The sequence below is a fragment of the Canis aureus genome, chromosome 14, assembly GCF_053574225.1.
Source record: "Canis aureus isolate CA01 chromosome 14, VMU_Caureus_v.1.0, whole genome shotgun sequence".
NCBI classification, from domain to species: Eukaryota; Metazoa; Chordata; class Mammalia; order Carnivora; family Canidae; genus Canis; species Canis aureus.
The window spans coordinates 31,774,849-31,789,994 of NC_135624.1; the positions used below are offsets into that span (position 1 = coordinate 31,774,849).

Below are 15,146 nucleotides of genomic sequence, written 5' to 3' on the forward strand. Positions count from 1 at the left end.
CCGACGACTTCCCAATTGACGTCAAAGCTGCTGCCCTGTTCCTTCTCAGGGCTCGTCTCTTTCCTCCCTATCACCCCCTTTCTGACTGACTGGCCTGCCTCCCCCACATGCAAGGCTCCTCGAGCCTGGGGGTGAGCCCACCTCCCAGACAGCCACGAGTGGCTTCCTTCTCTGCCCCCAACACCTCAGTCTTTGCTCCATGGGTGTCTCCTCCCAGCCAGCCCTCCCTGGGCCTTGCCCCTGGTTCATTTCCCTCCACGGCTCTGGTCACTGCCTAACACACTCTGGCACTTTGATATTTTCAAGGTCTGGTGGCCATGAGGAGATTTCAGAAGGTCAAAATATCCCCAACATCTGGACGATTGCTTTGCACTAGGTGCTCAGTATGCATCTGGTGAATGAATGGATGGATGATGGATGAATGGATGGATGGATGGATGTTTTCCATGTTCACTGTGTAGTGACTTATGCCCATGCCTCTCCTTATTCCTCTCCCCATGCACCACACTGCAGCCAGTCCTTGCTACCTGGACTTTGGGGTTAGTTGAAACCTGGGCTCAAATCCTGACTCTATCACTTAGCAGCTTATATGACTTTGGGCAAGTTATTTAATTTGAGCTTTCCTGCCTTCTCTGAAAACTGGGAATATCTCATAAGATGGTTGGGACAGAGGCACCTGAGTGGCTAAGTGGTTGAGCATCTGTCCTTGGCTCAGGTCATGATCCCGGGGTCCTGGGATTGAGTCCCACATCGGGCTTCCTGTATGGAACCTGCTTCTCCCTCTGCCTGTGTTTCTGCCTCTCTCTCTGTAGGTTTCTCATGAATCAATAAATAAAATCTTAAAAACCAAAGATTGTCGGGATGATTGCATCTGCTGGCCATAAAGCCTTTGGTACATAATAGGTGCTCATAGAGGGAGGCTCAAACAGAGCACCCCAAGGTGACATGTACCTCTTCCCTCTGTGCCTTTGCCTATTCTAATTCTTCCATCAGGGTTGCCCAGAGACACAAAATAAAATCCCTGGAGTCACACAGTGAGTAGGGTGGAGAGCTGAGATCTGCATTGACACATGTCTGATTCTTACAAACAGCAGCAACCCCAAACCTAATTCATCCCTCCCTGCCTCTCTTCCACTTCCAACACTGACTTCTTAACTTAGGCCAGGCCCTGTGTTAACTGTTTTACATTTAGCCATGTTTACACGTAACACATGCACCACTGTTTTACACTGAAGCATTTATTTTTTTTAAGATTTTACTTATTCATGAGAGACGCAGAGAGAAATAGAGGTAGAGATATAGGCAGAGGGAGAAGCAGGCTGCCTGCAGGGACCCGGGTGTGGGACTCGACTCCAGGTCTCCAGGAACCTGGCTAAAGGCAGGCGCTAAACCACTGAGCCACCTAGGCATCCCTGAAGCATTCATTCATTTATTTATTTTTTACAAATCTCTGAAGCAAGTTTTCTCTTCCCCATGTAGAGTTTCCGACATGTGGATTAGCTGCCCTCCAACCACACAACGGGTCAGTAGCAAGCCATCTGCCCCCACAAGCTCCCAGGATTGCTACAGTATAAAATTGTAAATCAAATAACCTGCCAATCAAATATTCTTTCATTTCAAAAAGCATTTATTGTGCATCTACTCCATGCAAAGTACAGATGCCACAGATCTAGCCCTTGTGGGGTTCGGAGCATAGCTGATAATGTCCTCAGTGGTGGTGACGATGAGGGGGACCCCTGGGAGCCCTGGGTCTGGTCCAGGCCTGGGATTCCTGGACTGTCATTGCTATTTCTCAGCCCAGCCCCCGGGGACACCTGGGGATGCTCACCACACGTGATGCTCTTGCTGACACAGTTGACATCTATGCTGAGCTTGGCTGGGTCTTGGGGACAGTCCTTCTCAGCGGCCTCCTCGTAGCATCTTCGGTGCTGGAAGCAGCAGCTGGGGCAGGTGGGGGGAGGTCAAGGTGAGAACATGGGGGAGGGTGAAGAGAGGGGAACTGTTGTGTCTCTGGATGATCCCTGGCAGTGACCTGTTTCAAATAGTGCTCTCTCTCACACACACATGCACACACACACACGCACACACACTATTTGAGTTCTATTACCTACACGGCAGATGGCTATTATCCTTATGAGCCTTTACACAAGTGGGGATTGAGACACATAGGGTTCAGGAACTTGCCAAGGTCAAAGTCGATCACAGAGCGAGGCTGACACTAACATGGGAATCAGGAAACTTTTGCAGTGCACGCAGGTGGTCAGTGGAGACCGAGGTAAAGAATAAAAAAATATACAGGCAGGTGATGGCCTTGGGCAAGTTACTAAGTTTCTCAAGCTACCTACTCAAGAATTTTGGCAGATTTAAGAAAACATCTGCTGCATTCGGGTTCACCCTTTCTCTTTGTGAACGTCACCAGGCTGCCCCCGGGAGGCAGTTTGCTCATGATCCCAAAGGTAGGAAAACGCCCTTCTGATCAGAGGCAACTCACACCCTCTCGTGGAGATGTGGAAATGGGAGAGATCTATTGCTTGATGCCAGAGCCATTATTCCTGAACCACCAAGGATCTATTGCTTTTTATTTAATTAATTAACTAATTAACTTGAAAAGCAGTTGAAGGCGGACTATCTAGTCAGTTAATTTGCTGAGTTCCTACTATGTGCCCAGTGCTGTGGCTCATGCTGGGGGTGCAAAGAAATAACACGGTGCAGACCCACCCCCCTTGAGCGCATGGGGCGGATACCGTGTGCACCCACTGGCCCATGTGGCAGGTGCAGGACAGGGGAGCGCAGGTGTTTGGGGAGCAGGGAGGTTAACCTGGTGCCTTGGGGGCAGGGTGTCCTAATGGAGAAACGTCCAGGCCATCCGAACTATTCCAAAGGGGAGTCCTTCCCGCTTCGATGAGAGCGCACCCTCCATCACACTGCTCCGGGCACAGGTATCAGACCAGTGAGGTAGGGACTCCGGGGGTCAGTGAGGTAGGGATGGATTCCGGGGCACAGGGAGATGCAGGTTCAATTCCCTGCTTTCCTACTACTACTGCCGCTGCTGCCGTCACTATGGCTGCAATGACTGTCACTACTACCACTAGTACAGTGCTAGTAGCAGTACTACGAGCAGTACTAGTCCTACAGCTCTCCTAGTATTGCTGCTACAGCTGCCAGCGCTCCTGCTGCTGCGGCTGTTACTACTACTGGTACTATTCATGCTACTACAGCTACCATGACAACTGTTGCCACGGCCGTGGCTACTATTACTTCCACGGCATTACTAACATTGCTACTATTGCTGCTAATACTGCTGCTGCTGTGGCTGTTATGACCATTGCTGCATTAGTGTTCATACTACTACACCTACACCTACACCTACTCCAAGTGTTACTGTGGCCATTGCTACTATTTCTTCTACAGCATTACTAATATTGCTACTGACGCTGCTGCTGACATCGCTATTACTGCTATTACTACTACCCTTGGTATTAATACTACGACGGCTACTAGGACAACTGTTACTACCCCTATTGTTACTACTATTACGACGACGATGACGACGATAGCCCTACTGTGACTGCCGCCACGATGGCGACTCCCGCTGTCACCACTACCGCTATAGCCCTACTCTTCCTGTCACTGCTGCTACCGATCACCAGTACTCTCAGTAAGTAAACTCAATAAACCGGACGGAGTCCCAGTCACGTACCGTGTCCTTGCTCACTTAATCTTAAATGATAATTCTATGAAGAAGGTATCACCGTAATGTGTGGCTTCTACCAAATTTTTCCAGCTGACCCTCCCCGCCGCCAGTATCTCTTAGGCAGATCCTTGCTACCGCTCGATGCATCTCAGGTTTTCAATTGTGTCGCCCGTCTCCTGTGCGAAGGTGGGTATCTCGTGTTCCTTTCCTCCCCCGTGTGCAGGGGGGCCACACATCTTTACCGGCCCCTCGTACCTCCTTCACATTCCCCGCTAGCTGTTTACCTCTTCGAAGCAGGGATAGCATTCTGCTTATATTAAGCCCAGAGTTCAAATGCTACTGGTGCATGTTTGTGGAAAATTAAACAGATGCCTTCAGAGTTGCTTTACCCCTGGTGGCCAGGACGGTCTGAAAAATGAATAACTCTCTTATGCTTATGGGTCACCTGGGAGCTCATCTAAAATTCGGACTTCCAGGGTCTAGCTAAAGGTATTCCGAGTCAGTAGGTCTGGGATGGGTCCCTAGAATCTGCATTTAAGCAAGCATTCAGCTGGTTCTGATACCAGTGGGCCCAACTTCGAGAAATACCACGCTGCAGCTTTGCATATCAGACATACCCAGGCTCTTGACAACCCCCAGGAAGTGGGGCGATCACAGAATATGCTGCAATTTAAGGCTGAGGCTACCTGTTTCCCTGCAGGTCAGGAGAACCAAGACATGTCCTGGCAGCTTTCCACATCTGTGCTCTGCCCAAGCAGCAGCCAGGCCTCCGACAGCTGCCCATCACCCCCCCCCCCCGCCCAGGTGTGGCTCACCTGTCAGCCTCATCCACGGGGGCCCCCTCCATCTCGAACCTGCACGCACAGCCATAGTCTTCGAAGTCCCGGGGGCAGAGACCAGCCACACACTTCATGCCACTCACGAACTGGAGCAGCGCGGGGAAATTGGTGAAGACAGCCTGCAGCCAGGTGAAGTGGGAGCCCAGGCAGTCTGCGGATGGCACAGCGGGAGGGGACAGCCATGCAGGGACTGGGAACCAGGGTTGGGGAAGGAGGCCCTGGGCCCGGGGTTCCCCACACCTCAGCAGCCTACTGAGCCCCTACTGTGTACTCGCAACTGTTCCAGACAATTGCAGGGAGGCGGGTTTATAAGCTGTGGTCCCTGTTGGTTGCCCCCCTGAGAAACGGTCATTTAAATCCTCCTCCCTCACCAATAAAGCTGAAAGGGACTCAGTGAAGCTGAGCCTCATCCCTAAGTCCCTGGAGATGTTTGACACTTGCTCATTCTCAGTTGGTCGTGCTAATCCCAGCTTTCGTGACAGTGAGTGACCTGGGGCTGAGCATGTGACCCAGATCCGGAAGTCATTTAGAGGCTTTTGGGAATTATTTCTTTCATAACACAAATCAAAGGCATGTAAGAGGTCCTTTTGATCTACATCTTCCTCCTTCCTTGAATATGGGTAAGGATGTGCTGGCTGGGACTACAGCAACCACTTTGGCACCATGAGGCTCCATGTCTGAAGTTGAAAAGCCAGTAGGTTTAGTTATAGCAGCGGAGGAGGAATGAGCCCGCTGGGCCTCTGATACCCGTGTTGAGCTACTGCAGCAATCCTGATGCTTTCAGCATCTGTGACATAGTTAAATGTCTCTGTTATTTAAGTCCCTATGAGTCTGCTGAATGGATCCCAAATGATAGAGTCCCCAGCCCTGGAGAACTGTAATCCAGGGGGAAGAGAAGGGATACAGACACTAATAATTTGGGGACCCTACTATGTGCCACAAACTGTGCCGCATGCTTCAAACAGCACAATGGTTTAGGGTCATAGTGAGTCTAGAAAGCATTCACTTGGTCCATCACCCCATAAACTTCATGTTCATCCTGCAAGGCCGATACTATTCTGTGACTTGTATTTCGCAGATAAAGAAACTGAAGGTCAGAGATATGCCCGAGGTACCAACCAGGGGCAACGATTTACCCTACACAGGAACGCTCTTGTGAACAAAAGTGGCAAGAGAACAATTTCCAGTTCCCTCTTCTGGGCCTTTCTGACTGGAGGACCATTAAGTGCTAACGGGGTGACCCCCAAACCCTGATTCTAATGCAGAGGGTCACACGTTGGGGAGCTTGGGGAGGTCGTGGAGTGGTCTGTGAGGACAAGTGTCACCCAGACTGTTCTAGTTTTTCCTGCCCCATTCAAACCTCCTTTCCCGTGTCTTGTTTCCACAAAGCCTAACCAGAAAAATGAAGACATAATTCTGTACTGAAGGAAAAACCGACTCTAAGGTTTGTGTGTGTGTGTTTATATAAATATGCATATTCACTCAAAAACTTACCAAGCACCTGAGCTTGGGCGCATACCTGCCTTCAGTGCTGTTCTCTGGGCAGCACGGTCTAATCCAATAGCATCTCAGAGCTTCTTGCTCCCGTCAGTCCTATGATAGTCTCATTTGGGGGCTACTTTTAGAAAGCTATGGACCATCATGGTGCCCGGCAGTTGACAGTCACATGATAGTTATGTAACTGGTAAGTGGAATACTTGGCACTGTTCAGAATTCTTAGGCTTTATTATATTTCATTATATGCATTTACTGGCTGGGGAGAGAAAATCCAACAACTTTGGTGTTGGAGGCTAAGCTCTGGACACAGAGGGAGCTTCCACCTTGTGACCTGGACATGGCACATAATTCCTGTCACTTCCTCTCCTGTGCAACGGGGTTGCTTTCTCTTCCCAGCCAGGTTGTGGTGTGGTCAGGGCTAAGGAAATAAGGACTAGGAAGGCACCTGGCCACTTGGTGACTCACCCTGCAATAAAAGACACCATGGCTCTTGTTGGACCTGGATCGCAGAGCTCAGAGCTTGCTGGGTTGGCAGGAGCGTGGAGCCCAGAGAGCAGAGCCCGAGGTCCTGGTAATCTGCTTGGATTTCCACACTCACCCCATGCCCTGACACCTGGTGGATGGAAGCGCTTTGGTTTTGGTATTTAACTTACCAAAAATGTCTGCCACATTTTCCACATTTTTAAACACCCCGTGGAAGGCTGTGATATCTAAGTGGAAGGCAGAGAAAGCAAGTCAGAGAGCTGTTGGTTTCTCCCCTTCCCCTGCCCTGTTGCCTGGCCCTGCCCCACCCCTGTGAAGAGCAAGGAAAACCCTTTCTCTTCCTCTAAGGATAGATTTGACCTTGGGCTAACTTTCTAGGAACACAGGTTACCATGGAGACCCAATAAGATGAGCCGGGAGCTGTGTTACCAAGCAACATTGCCCAGTGGTACAGAACACCCTGGATGGTAAGGTGTGTCTGGACTTGGCAGGGACCACAGCTGAACTGTAAATACCTGGCAGGAAGTCGTCCCCTGGGGGCTTCCCTCAGGGTGACACCTCTTGCAGGGGAAGCATGCCTTTTCTGGGCATCCCAGAAATTATACCTATGAAATTGTTGCTAGAGGTAGTAATTCCAATAGAGACTAAAGCTTCTAGGCCAGGGCAGGTCCTGGGGGCTGCTCCATGTGAGCCCCAACACCCTGTCCCAGAGCTGCTCCCTGGGGGCTCCAGGCAGATGTGCAGATCACACCGGGGCCACACTTGTTGGGGAGGTATGGCTGGCATGGCCTGATGGCGCACAGGGCTTCCTGGCCTTGATCCTTCCAAGTGCCAGGTGTGGCCTATGAATCTTAACATCCACCAGAAGTTCTCCTTGGGCCACGAATCGCACTTCCCATGGAGGTTATGGCATTGCAAGGGAGGTCAGGCGATCATTTGGGTCTGGGTGGGACTGATCACTTTGCTTGCATGGACTCAAGCACAGACAACTCGGTTGACTCAGGTCACCTCTCTGCAAGTGGGGAGATGAACCCTAATTTCGGGGCTTAGGTGACCAGCTGGGTCGCTGTGCATCATGTTCTTCAGCAGTACCCAGACAGGAAGCTGCTTAAGAAATCTTCATGGTCTATCACCAGGAAAACATCTCCTTCCCAAGGGAACAATTATGGGTCCTCCTCTCTTATAAGCAGAGCACTGGAATGCATTGTCTTTCTCTTTTTGCCTTGCCTTCTAGGAGGCTCCGAGCTCAATTTGAAGCTAAAAAACCACATTTACTTCTATCCCTCTTTCAGCTGCCCTTCATGTTTTGATGGAAGTCATAATACTTTGTCACTTGGGGGGTGGGGAGTTAGACACAGGAGAGACTGCGTAGGGAGAGGGCTTTCAAGTCTTATTTGAATCACTCTGCCTACAAGAGCCACAGCAGTGAGCAGTATATTTCGAAGGGGTCATCCTCCCTGCCAATATCCTAGACAACTCTCTACCCGGCTAGGTCGCCCAAGGAAAGTTCAAAGGATATTGGAAAGGGGAAGAAATGTGTGGGAAATATCAGAAAGGGAGACAGAACGTAAAGACTGTTAACTCTGGGAAACGAACTAGGGGTGGTGGAAGGGGAGGAGGGCGGGGGGTGGGAGTGAATGGGTGACGGGCACTGGGGGTTATTCTGTATGTTAGTAAATTGAACACCAATAAAAAATAAATTAAAAAAAAAAACAAAAAAAACAAAAAACAAAGGATCCTTACTGATATTTTTTGAGAGTCCTGGAGGCAGCTCCCGTGGAAGGTGTGGGGTGTCCAGAGGGTGGGCCCCTACAATCGAGGAGGAAAGCAGGGTGAGCAGGAGCAGCAGCCAGGAGGTGAGGGGACGCAGGTAAATTCAATTCCACGTGTATTTTTCTAGGACCTGCCACGTGCCGGGTCTCTGATGACAATAAGGTGGCGCCAGTGTTTTAAAGAGTAGCCTTCTGGTGGAGGATAGAGAGGTTTGGGGACTTTAATTTAATTTTAGATCGCATGCTTGTTTGGAGTGCCTTGAGATGAAAGATTGGTGGAAATAAGCGCGGGCAAGGAAAGGCCCCCAGGTCCCCGGGAGCCTGGAGTCAAGGACAGGGCTTTCCCACACCATCAGCAAGCAAAATAGCCAGTGGCTCGTAGGGATCCATGAGCGCTGAGACGCAGCCCCCGACCCTGCATCTATCCTCAGTGGAGACACGGGGAGAGGACGCAAGGTTTGAACTACAGGAGATATTCCAGCAAGGAGCCAGTGGGACCTGGTCCTGCTCCAGCCTTGGTCACTGGCTGGGCTCCGTCCCCAGGGGCCCTGAATGCTCATTACGAAGTAGGGTGTCTGCAGGGAATCAGGAGGGGTCGGGCCGAGGATGGTGTGATATTAGATGAACTTGAACCTGCAATTCTGACAGATGGGAGCCCCTGGTCAGTTAAGCATCTGCCTCACCTTTGGGTCTTGGTCCCAGGATCTTGGGATCAAGGCCCTTGACGGGCTCCCTGCTCAGTGGGGCGTCTGCTTCTCCTTGCTCTCTCTCCCTCTGCTCATACTCCCTCCACCCCACCCCGTCTCTCATTCATGCACTCTCTCTCTCTCAAATAAATAAATAAAACCTTAAAAAAAAATAAAAGATCTGATATCACAGGTAAAGAAGCGTGTGAATAGTAGAATAAATGGCCCTGGCAGGTGTGCCGTGGACATGCCAATGTTACGGCAGCCATGCATCGTTATTATTACTACTATTATCACTGACTTGTGCCTCTCCCTGCCCTCTTCCCCCTCCACACCAGCACGTGGTTGCATCGCTTGGACCTCACCTCCTCACCAGCCTCCTCCTCTTCGCCATGGACTTATCTCAGGGACACTGATGACTTTAGCAGGTGCTTGTCTGTGGGAGGGGAGCCTCCCACCCTATGAGCCTCGTGGGCTCGCCCTGGGTCTGGGCAGCCCCAGGCCTCCGCTGTCAGGCCCTCCAGGGATGGGTCGGAGGGGGGGCGGCCGCCCTCCTCTGCACGGCCCCGGCCCTTCCCCGCAGGCCTCCCTCCCAGCCGACGTGCTCCGGGGCTGTGGGCAGGGGCAGCCCCTGTGGCCCTCTGATCGCTCACTATTCAACACAGGGCGATGGGCCCACCGAGGCACGTTCCCTCCTGCCCGAGAGCCATGGGCTGCATGGGGAAGTGCCCTGCAGATGTCCCGAAGGTGGGGAGACCCAGGTCCTCCTTCGGCTCCAGGTGAGCCCCATCACAGAGCCCAGTAATGGCTCTGGCACTTTCCATATTTGGTGTCATTGCCTCCGGAGCGATCTCATTAGCAGACCAGCCCACAGCTAAGAATGTCTGCTGCCCACTTGGGCACCAGCAGGGAGATATTGCCTGGTCCTCCATCGGCTCTTCCCTGGTATCGCCTAGGCCCCCTGGCAGGTGGAGAAGCAGTGGACAAGTGTGCGTCCCCACGCCCCCCACTCCTACTCACATCAGGGTGTCGACACCCACCCATCTCATTAGCAGCTAAAGAAGCCGCCCTGGTTTTTACATTGTTTATCCCAGAGGTCTGAGTTGGCTCGTTCACAGAGTCCAGAGATGACGGGGAGCCCTGGCCCGGGAGGACCGCTGCTCTAAGGGAAGGGAACTAGCATTCCTACCATTCCGGGCTTGCTCTTGCAGGCATCCTCTGAAATCCAGGGCTGGGCCCAGTACCGCGGGGCACATCCTTGTCATTGCCATTTTATGGATAAGGAAGCCGAGACCCAGGGAGGAAGCTCTAGCTTCTTCTGCCCCGGCACCTAAGGCTTCCTTCCCTCTGCCCCTGCCAAGCTCTCCCAAACCATCTCCCTCTTTGGACCTAACTTAATGCTTCTGGGATGCTTATCATTTCCCAGACACCAAACTACTTCTTGCCATCCTGGCTTTGCTTGTGCCATGCCCTGAGCCTGGGGAGCCTGCCCCCTTTTTGCATTACTGACCCTCACGTTTTGGGATTCTGTGCAGAGTTCGAGAAGCCCTACCGGGACCCCACTGTGGGTGGGGTTAGGGGCACCTGCCGGGGCTCCTGTCATGCTGGGACATCCTTCTCTCACTGCACTTATGACCTCGTGTGGCAATTATCTGTTTATGTGACCCTTTCACCCACTAAACTAGAAATGTGTTGAGGGTAAGCACGCTGACCCACTGAGTAGGGTGCAGTAGATGTCTCTCTGATGAACAAAGAGCATAGAGTGGCTGAACTTTGCCATCAAACGGCCAGTGTATCAGCCAATGAGTGATGGCCCAGTAGAAGCACAGAACCCTAGCCTCGTAACATTTCAGTGAAACTGGGAGACGTTGTCTTGAGATAGTGGAAAGATGAGGTCTACCGGCGGCTATGAGTGGTATTTCCCAGTACCAAGTACTCTACCCAGAAGATCAACCAGGAAGGCACCAAACCCCCCCTTGGCCCAGCCCCCTTTCCCAGAGGTTCTAGAAGTTGGACATGCAGAGATCCATGGGGAGTGAGAACAAATTTCCCTGCGTGATGTGGGCCAGTGTAGAGCTCTCTGATAAAGGGAGCATGTGGTGTAGACCGAAGGTCCAAGGGTGTCTCCCTCTCCTAACACAGACCTGACCACCATCCCACCGCCCAGCTCCTGCAAGAGCCAGCTGTCAGTGACGAGAAGAGCACCTGCGCTGGGTGTGCTGAGGAGGCAAAGATAGAGGCCGCTCTTACTCCTGGCATGAGGACAAAGAAACACCCCGGAGAGAGAGGAGCCAGGTAGGGCACAGAGACTCTCCACATTGTCCACACACCCAAAGCCTTGCCTTGAAATCTGAGTCAGAGAGCACTGGGGCCTCAGAAATACGGGGCAGGGCTTGCACTGGCTCCCAGCCGGTGACTCAGCAGGTATACTGCAGTGGACCCCTTCCTGGGGGACATGGGGCTCTTCTGATGGACTCCCCCCTGGTGGCCTCGCCAAGTGCTCCTCAGACCCAGCAGTGATCAAGGACGCCCTGCCTTCACTGGCACACATCTGGTCTCTCCGCCTTCCTGGTTGCTGTCTCATATTTTCCCCCAGATGTGTGTCCTCTAATGACATCTCCAGTCCCAGCATCTATTTCTCAGAGGACCCAGACTAAGACACCACTCTCACCTCTTTGAGACCAGGCAGACAAGCAGAGAGGCCTCAGAAACAGACCTTTCCCCCTATAGTGCCTGGATCAAGAGCTGGTGAATTTGTTGGGTGGGCAGTGTTAGCTCTGTGGTGGTCATACCCTCACCCCTGCGACGTTGAGTCTGCAGGTGAGGTACATTTAACTCCATAAATAAATAAATAAATAAATAAATAAATAAATAAATAAATAAATATCAATCCACACACACATACATGTTTGCACTTAAATTTTCTACGGTGATAATTTTTGGACTCTAGGTGTTTGTATCTGAGAATAAAACCTCCCAGGACAGATGCACAAATGCTTGTGACAGTTTAGAATAACAATTTTATAGAGAAATTTTATACATAAATAAAACATTTAAAGAGATGTGTAGAAGGTGTTTGGGGGGCAGTGCTGAAGGGGTCATTTTGGTCAAAAGCAAATTCAATGTATTGGAAAAGAAGAAGGACAGAGAAGAGAGTAAGTTTGAAAAATTAGAAGAACAGGTTTTGGTGGGTAAGATCTCATTTTAAAGAGTAGGGAAGAAATTGAAAAGCTGCAGGCTATTTCACAGCCTTATCGTCCAAAAGCAGGCAAGTCGAGACCATAGTTGGCATCTGATCAAGACAGTCGAGGTAAAGGTGTCCCACCTGCGCTATCCCTGAGAACCCAAGTCACGACAAAATGGCTTTAATGAGGAAAAAATCATCCACAAGGGAACTAAATAATCAATAGAAGCCCAACAACTCCTGGAAGTGGGTGTCCACCCTGTCCTGCAGGGAAGGTCTGGAGTCTTCTGTGACGTGCAGTGATTTCTGCTCACAAGCTTCCGGGGACCATGTAAACCTCCGTAAATCCGCTAACTCAGGTCATGGTCACAATACATTTCAGTAATCCTGGTGGATTCACTGTGGCTCACCCCACTCTCGTGTTCAGCACAGAGAGGGGCACTCAGCGTGTTGGTCCCAAGTTGATGTGAACAGAAGGAGAGAAGGGGAGAATGTCTGGATAAATGAGTGGTGTCAGTCGCTACAGAGTCTGGGCAGTGGTAGGAAGGGAAGACGCGAGCTGGGGTGTTGGAGAGTGGCACCAGGAATGGAAAGAGGAAGGAGCCAGAAGTCTCAGATACGAAGACCCTACTCTGCGCAAACTTGAGACAACTACCCCGGCTGCCAAGGAGCCTGCTCAGATGTCTACAGGCTCCTACAGGTGCGGGCCCCTACAGCGTGGGGTGGAGGTGTTTGCCTCTACACCAGACACACCTACGCAGGGGAAAGGGAGCTGCTGCATGTCAAGAAGACTGACACGCTCGCTCGGAGGAAACCAGCCAGACCTGGGACGGTGATCCATGAGCAAAGGGAAGAGGACATGCGCTCTCAGGTGGAGGCGTGATTGCCGACTGGCCACCTGCCTTTAGCTGTCCTTGGATCTCCACCTCATGGCCCATCCCATCCACCCTTCATGCCCTGGGTGGGGGGGAGGGCTCAAAACATCAGCTGAACTAGCCCGCAGCTTATCATTACTGTGTGATTCCCATCACTCCTAGGCAAGGGGATAAAAGTAATAATAAGCAAATCAGATGATGTTTGCCAACAGTCCCCAGTGTTCATAGTGATGATATACCAAACCAGACAGCATAAAATACTGTCACTCACCGCCACGCGAGGCCGTCAGCATACTCAGGAGGAGAAGCACGATCATAGCGGGAGGCCAAAGGCTGGGGGCTGAGGTATCAACTGGAACAGCCTCCTGGGAGAGAAGTCAGCGGAATACGATGAGGATTCTTTCAGAGATCCCAGGAAATAAGAACCACCAGGAGCTTTGTCCCACGGTGCCGTGCCGTTAGCAGGAGAGAGTCCCCGAAGGGTTTCTGTCCCCGCTTTGCTACCAACTAGCATTTAAGTAATCAGGAGATCATGTTCTCTCTATGAGATTCAGTTCATCCATCTGTAAGGTGGAAACCTAACCGGGCTCTCCTTGCGGACACAGATCTGGTCCTGTTGTGTTAGTCATTTTCCCGTGCTCGTTGATTGTGTGTCAGGCACGTTTGCAAGGATCCAGGGATGCAAAGTGAGGGGAAAACGCTCCTTATCTGTGAGCTGTTCACAGACTAGTGGGGAAGGGAGACGGTCTAACAAGTACTATGGCTTGACTTTTGTAGGGTGAACTGTAGATAACCCACCCGTTGGACTAGCAGGGTGCCCACTACACCTGCAGCGGTCTGACTCCAGCCTTCCTACCATCACCTGACACAGGTGCACATTTGGCGACCGCATGGTGGCGCTGCCTGCTAGCAAACAGTGCTTTCCCGCAGGGGCTCCACCTTTCCTTTCCAGTGGCTTCAAAGCGCTTTGAATACTTGGTTTCAGTCCCCGGTGTTCAAGACAGTGCTTCCGGGGACTGCCATGGTGGTGGTGGTGGTGGGGTGGGGGAGGGGTTGGAAGGCAAGGGGGCAAGGTCCAAGCACCTACCACCTCTCAGCCGTCGCTGCCCTGTGATCGGAGCAGCTCCGCAAATATTTAACTTGGGGAGGCGCTTAATGCACTCAAGGAGGTCAACCATGTATTTAATAGGGAAGGAAAAGCATTAAAGACCTGAGAGATTTTAGAATAATTTTAGCTCCCCGGGGAATATAACTCCATAAAGAATGTCAGAGACTTGGCTGACTTGTGCATATTCTGCTGTGAAGCAGGGACTTGTGCATATTCTGCTGTGAAGCAGGTTTTTTAGAGCCAAGTATGAATGATAATACAGTCTGATTGGGCCACCTCAGTTGACACACACGGCTGCTGGACAGGGTTGTACATGTTGCGCACTGTGCAAAGTTGTTGCACTGAGGGGCATGTAAGGGCTGAAATGCAACCAGTGCTCAACCCCCAAGGTTGCCCTCTGCAGGGCTGCATCAACCTGGGGGAAGGAGGACTCTGCAGTTTGTTCTTCCAGAGGCAGAGCCTGCCCCATGTTCTGGTGGCCCTGCAAATGTGCCGGGGTCACAGGGGGCCACTCTACCTTGTGGGCAGGGAAGGTGTCCCGGAGGAGAAGACATTTGTAGGTCGTAGGATCACTACTCTGAACCTTCCCCAGGGCCTAGCACAGCCTCTGGTGGCTGTAAAATAAATGTTGAATGAATGCAGAGGACAGAATGTGAGTTCTTGGAGGTTCTCGCTCAGCTCAATCATTTTCTTACACTCTGGTTATTATCTTTTTTTTTTTAATTTTATCCATTCATTTGACAGAGAGAGGGGGGTGCACAGGGGAGGGGGAGTGGCAGGCAGAGGGAGAGGGAGATGCAGGCTCCCCGCTGAGCAGAGAGATGATGGAGGGCTCGAACCCAGGACCCCAGGATCAAGACCTGAGCCCAAGACAGGCACTGAGCCGACTGAGCCACCCAGGTGCCTTCTGGTTATTCTCTGATGGGCATAATGCTCTGCTTTCACCTTTTGCAGTCGCATCAATCCCGACAGCAAGTTAACATTAGAGGTTAGGAGGGCTCTCTGATT

General features: G+C 51.5%; 1 protein-coding gene across 1 annotated transcript in view; it reads right to left on the reverse strand.

The window, feature by feature from the left end:
* Nucleotides 1-15,146, reverse strand: part of OC90 (otoconin 90) — a 32,926-nt gene that overhangs the window by 14,979 nt on the left and 2,801 nt on the right. The window contains exons 3-6 of the mRNA XM_077848380.1: nucleotides 13,302-13,395; nucleotides 6,684-6,740; nucleotides 4,510-4,684; nucleotides 1,829-1,941 (exon numbers count right to left, since the gene is read on the reverse strand). Of these exons, the coding sequence (XP_077704506.1) occupies nucleotides 1,829-1,941; nucleotides 4,510-4,684; nucleotides 6,684-6,740; nucleotides 13,302-13,395 (439 nt within the window). The remainder of the gene's footprint in view (nucleotides 1-1,828; nucleotides 1,942-4,509; nucleotides 4,685-6,683; nucleotides 6,741-13,301; nucleotides 13,396-15,146) is intronic.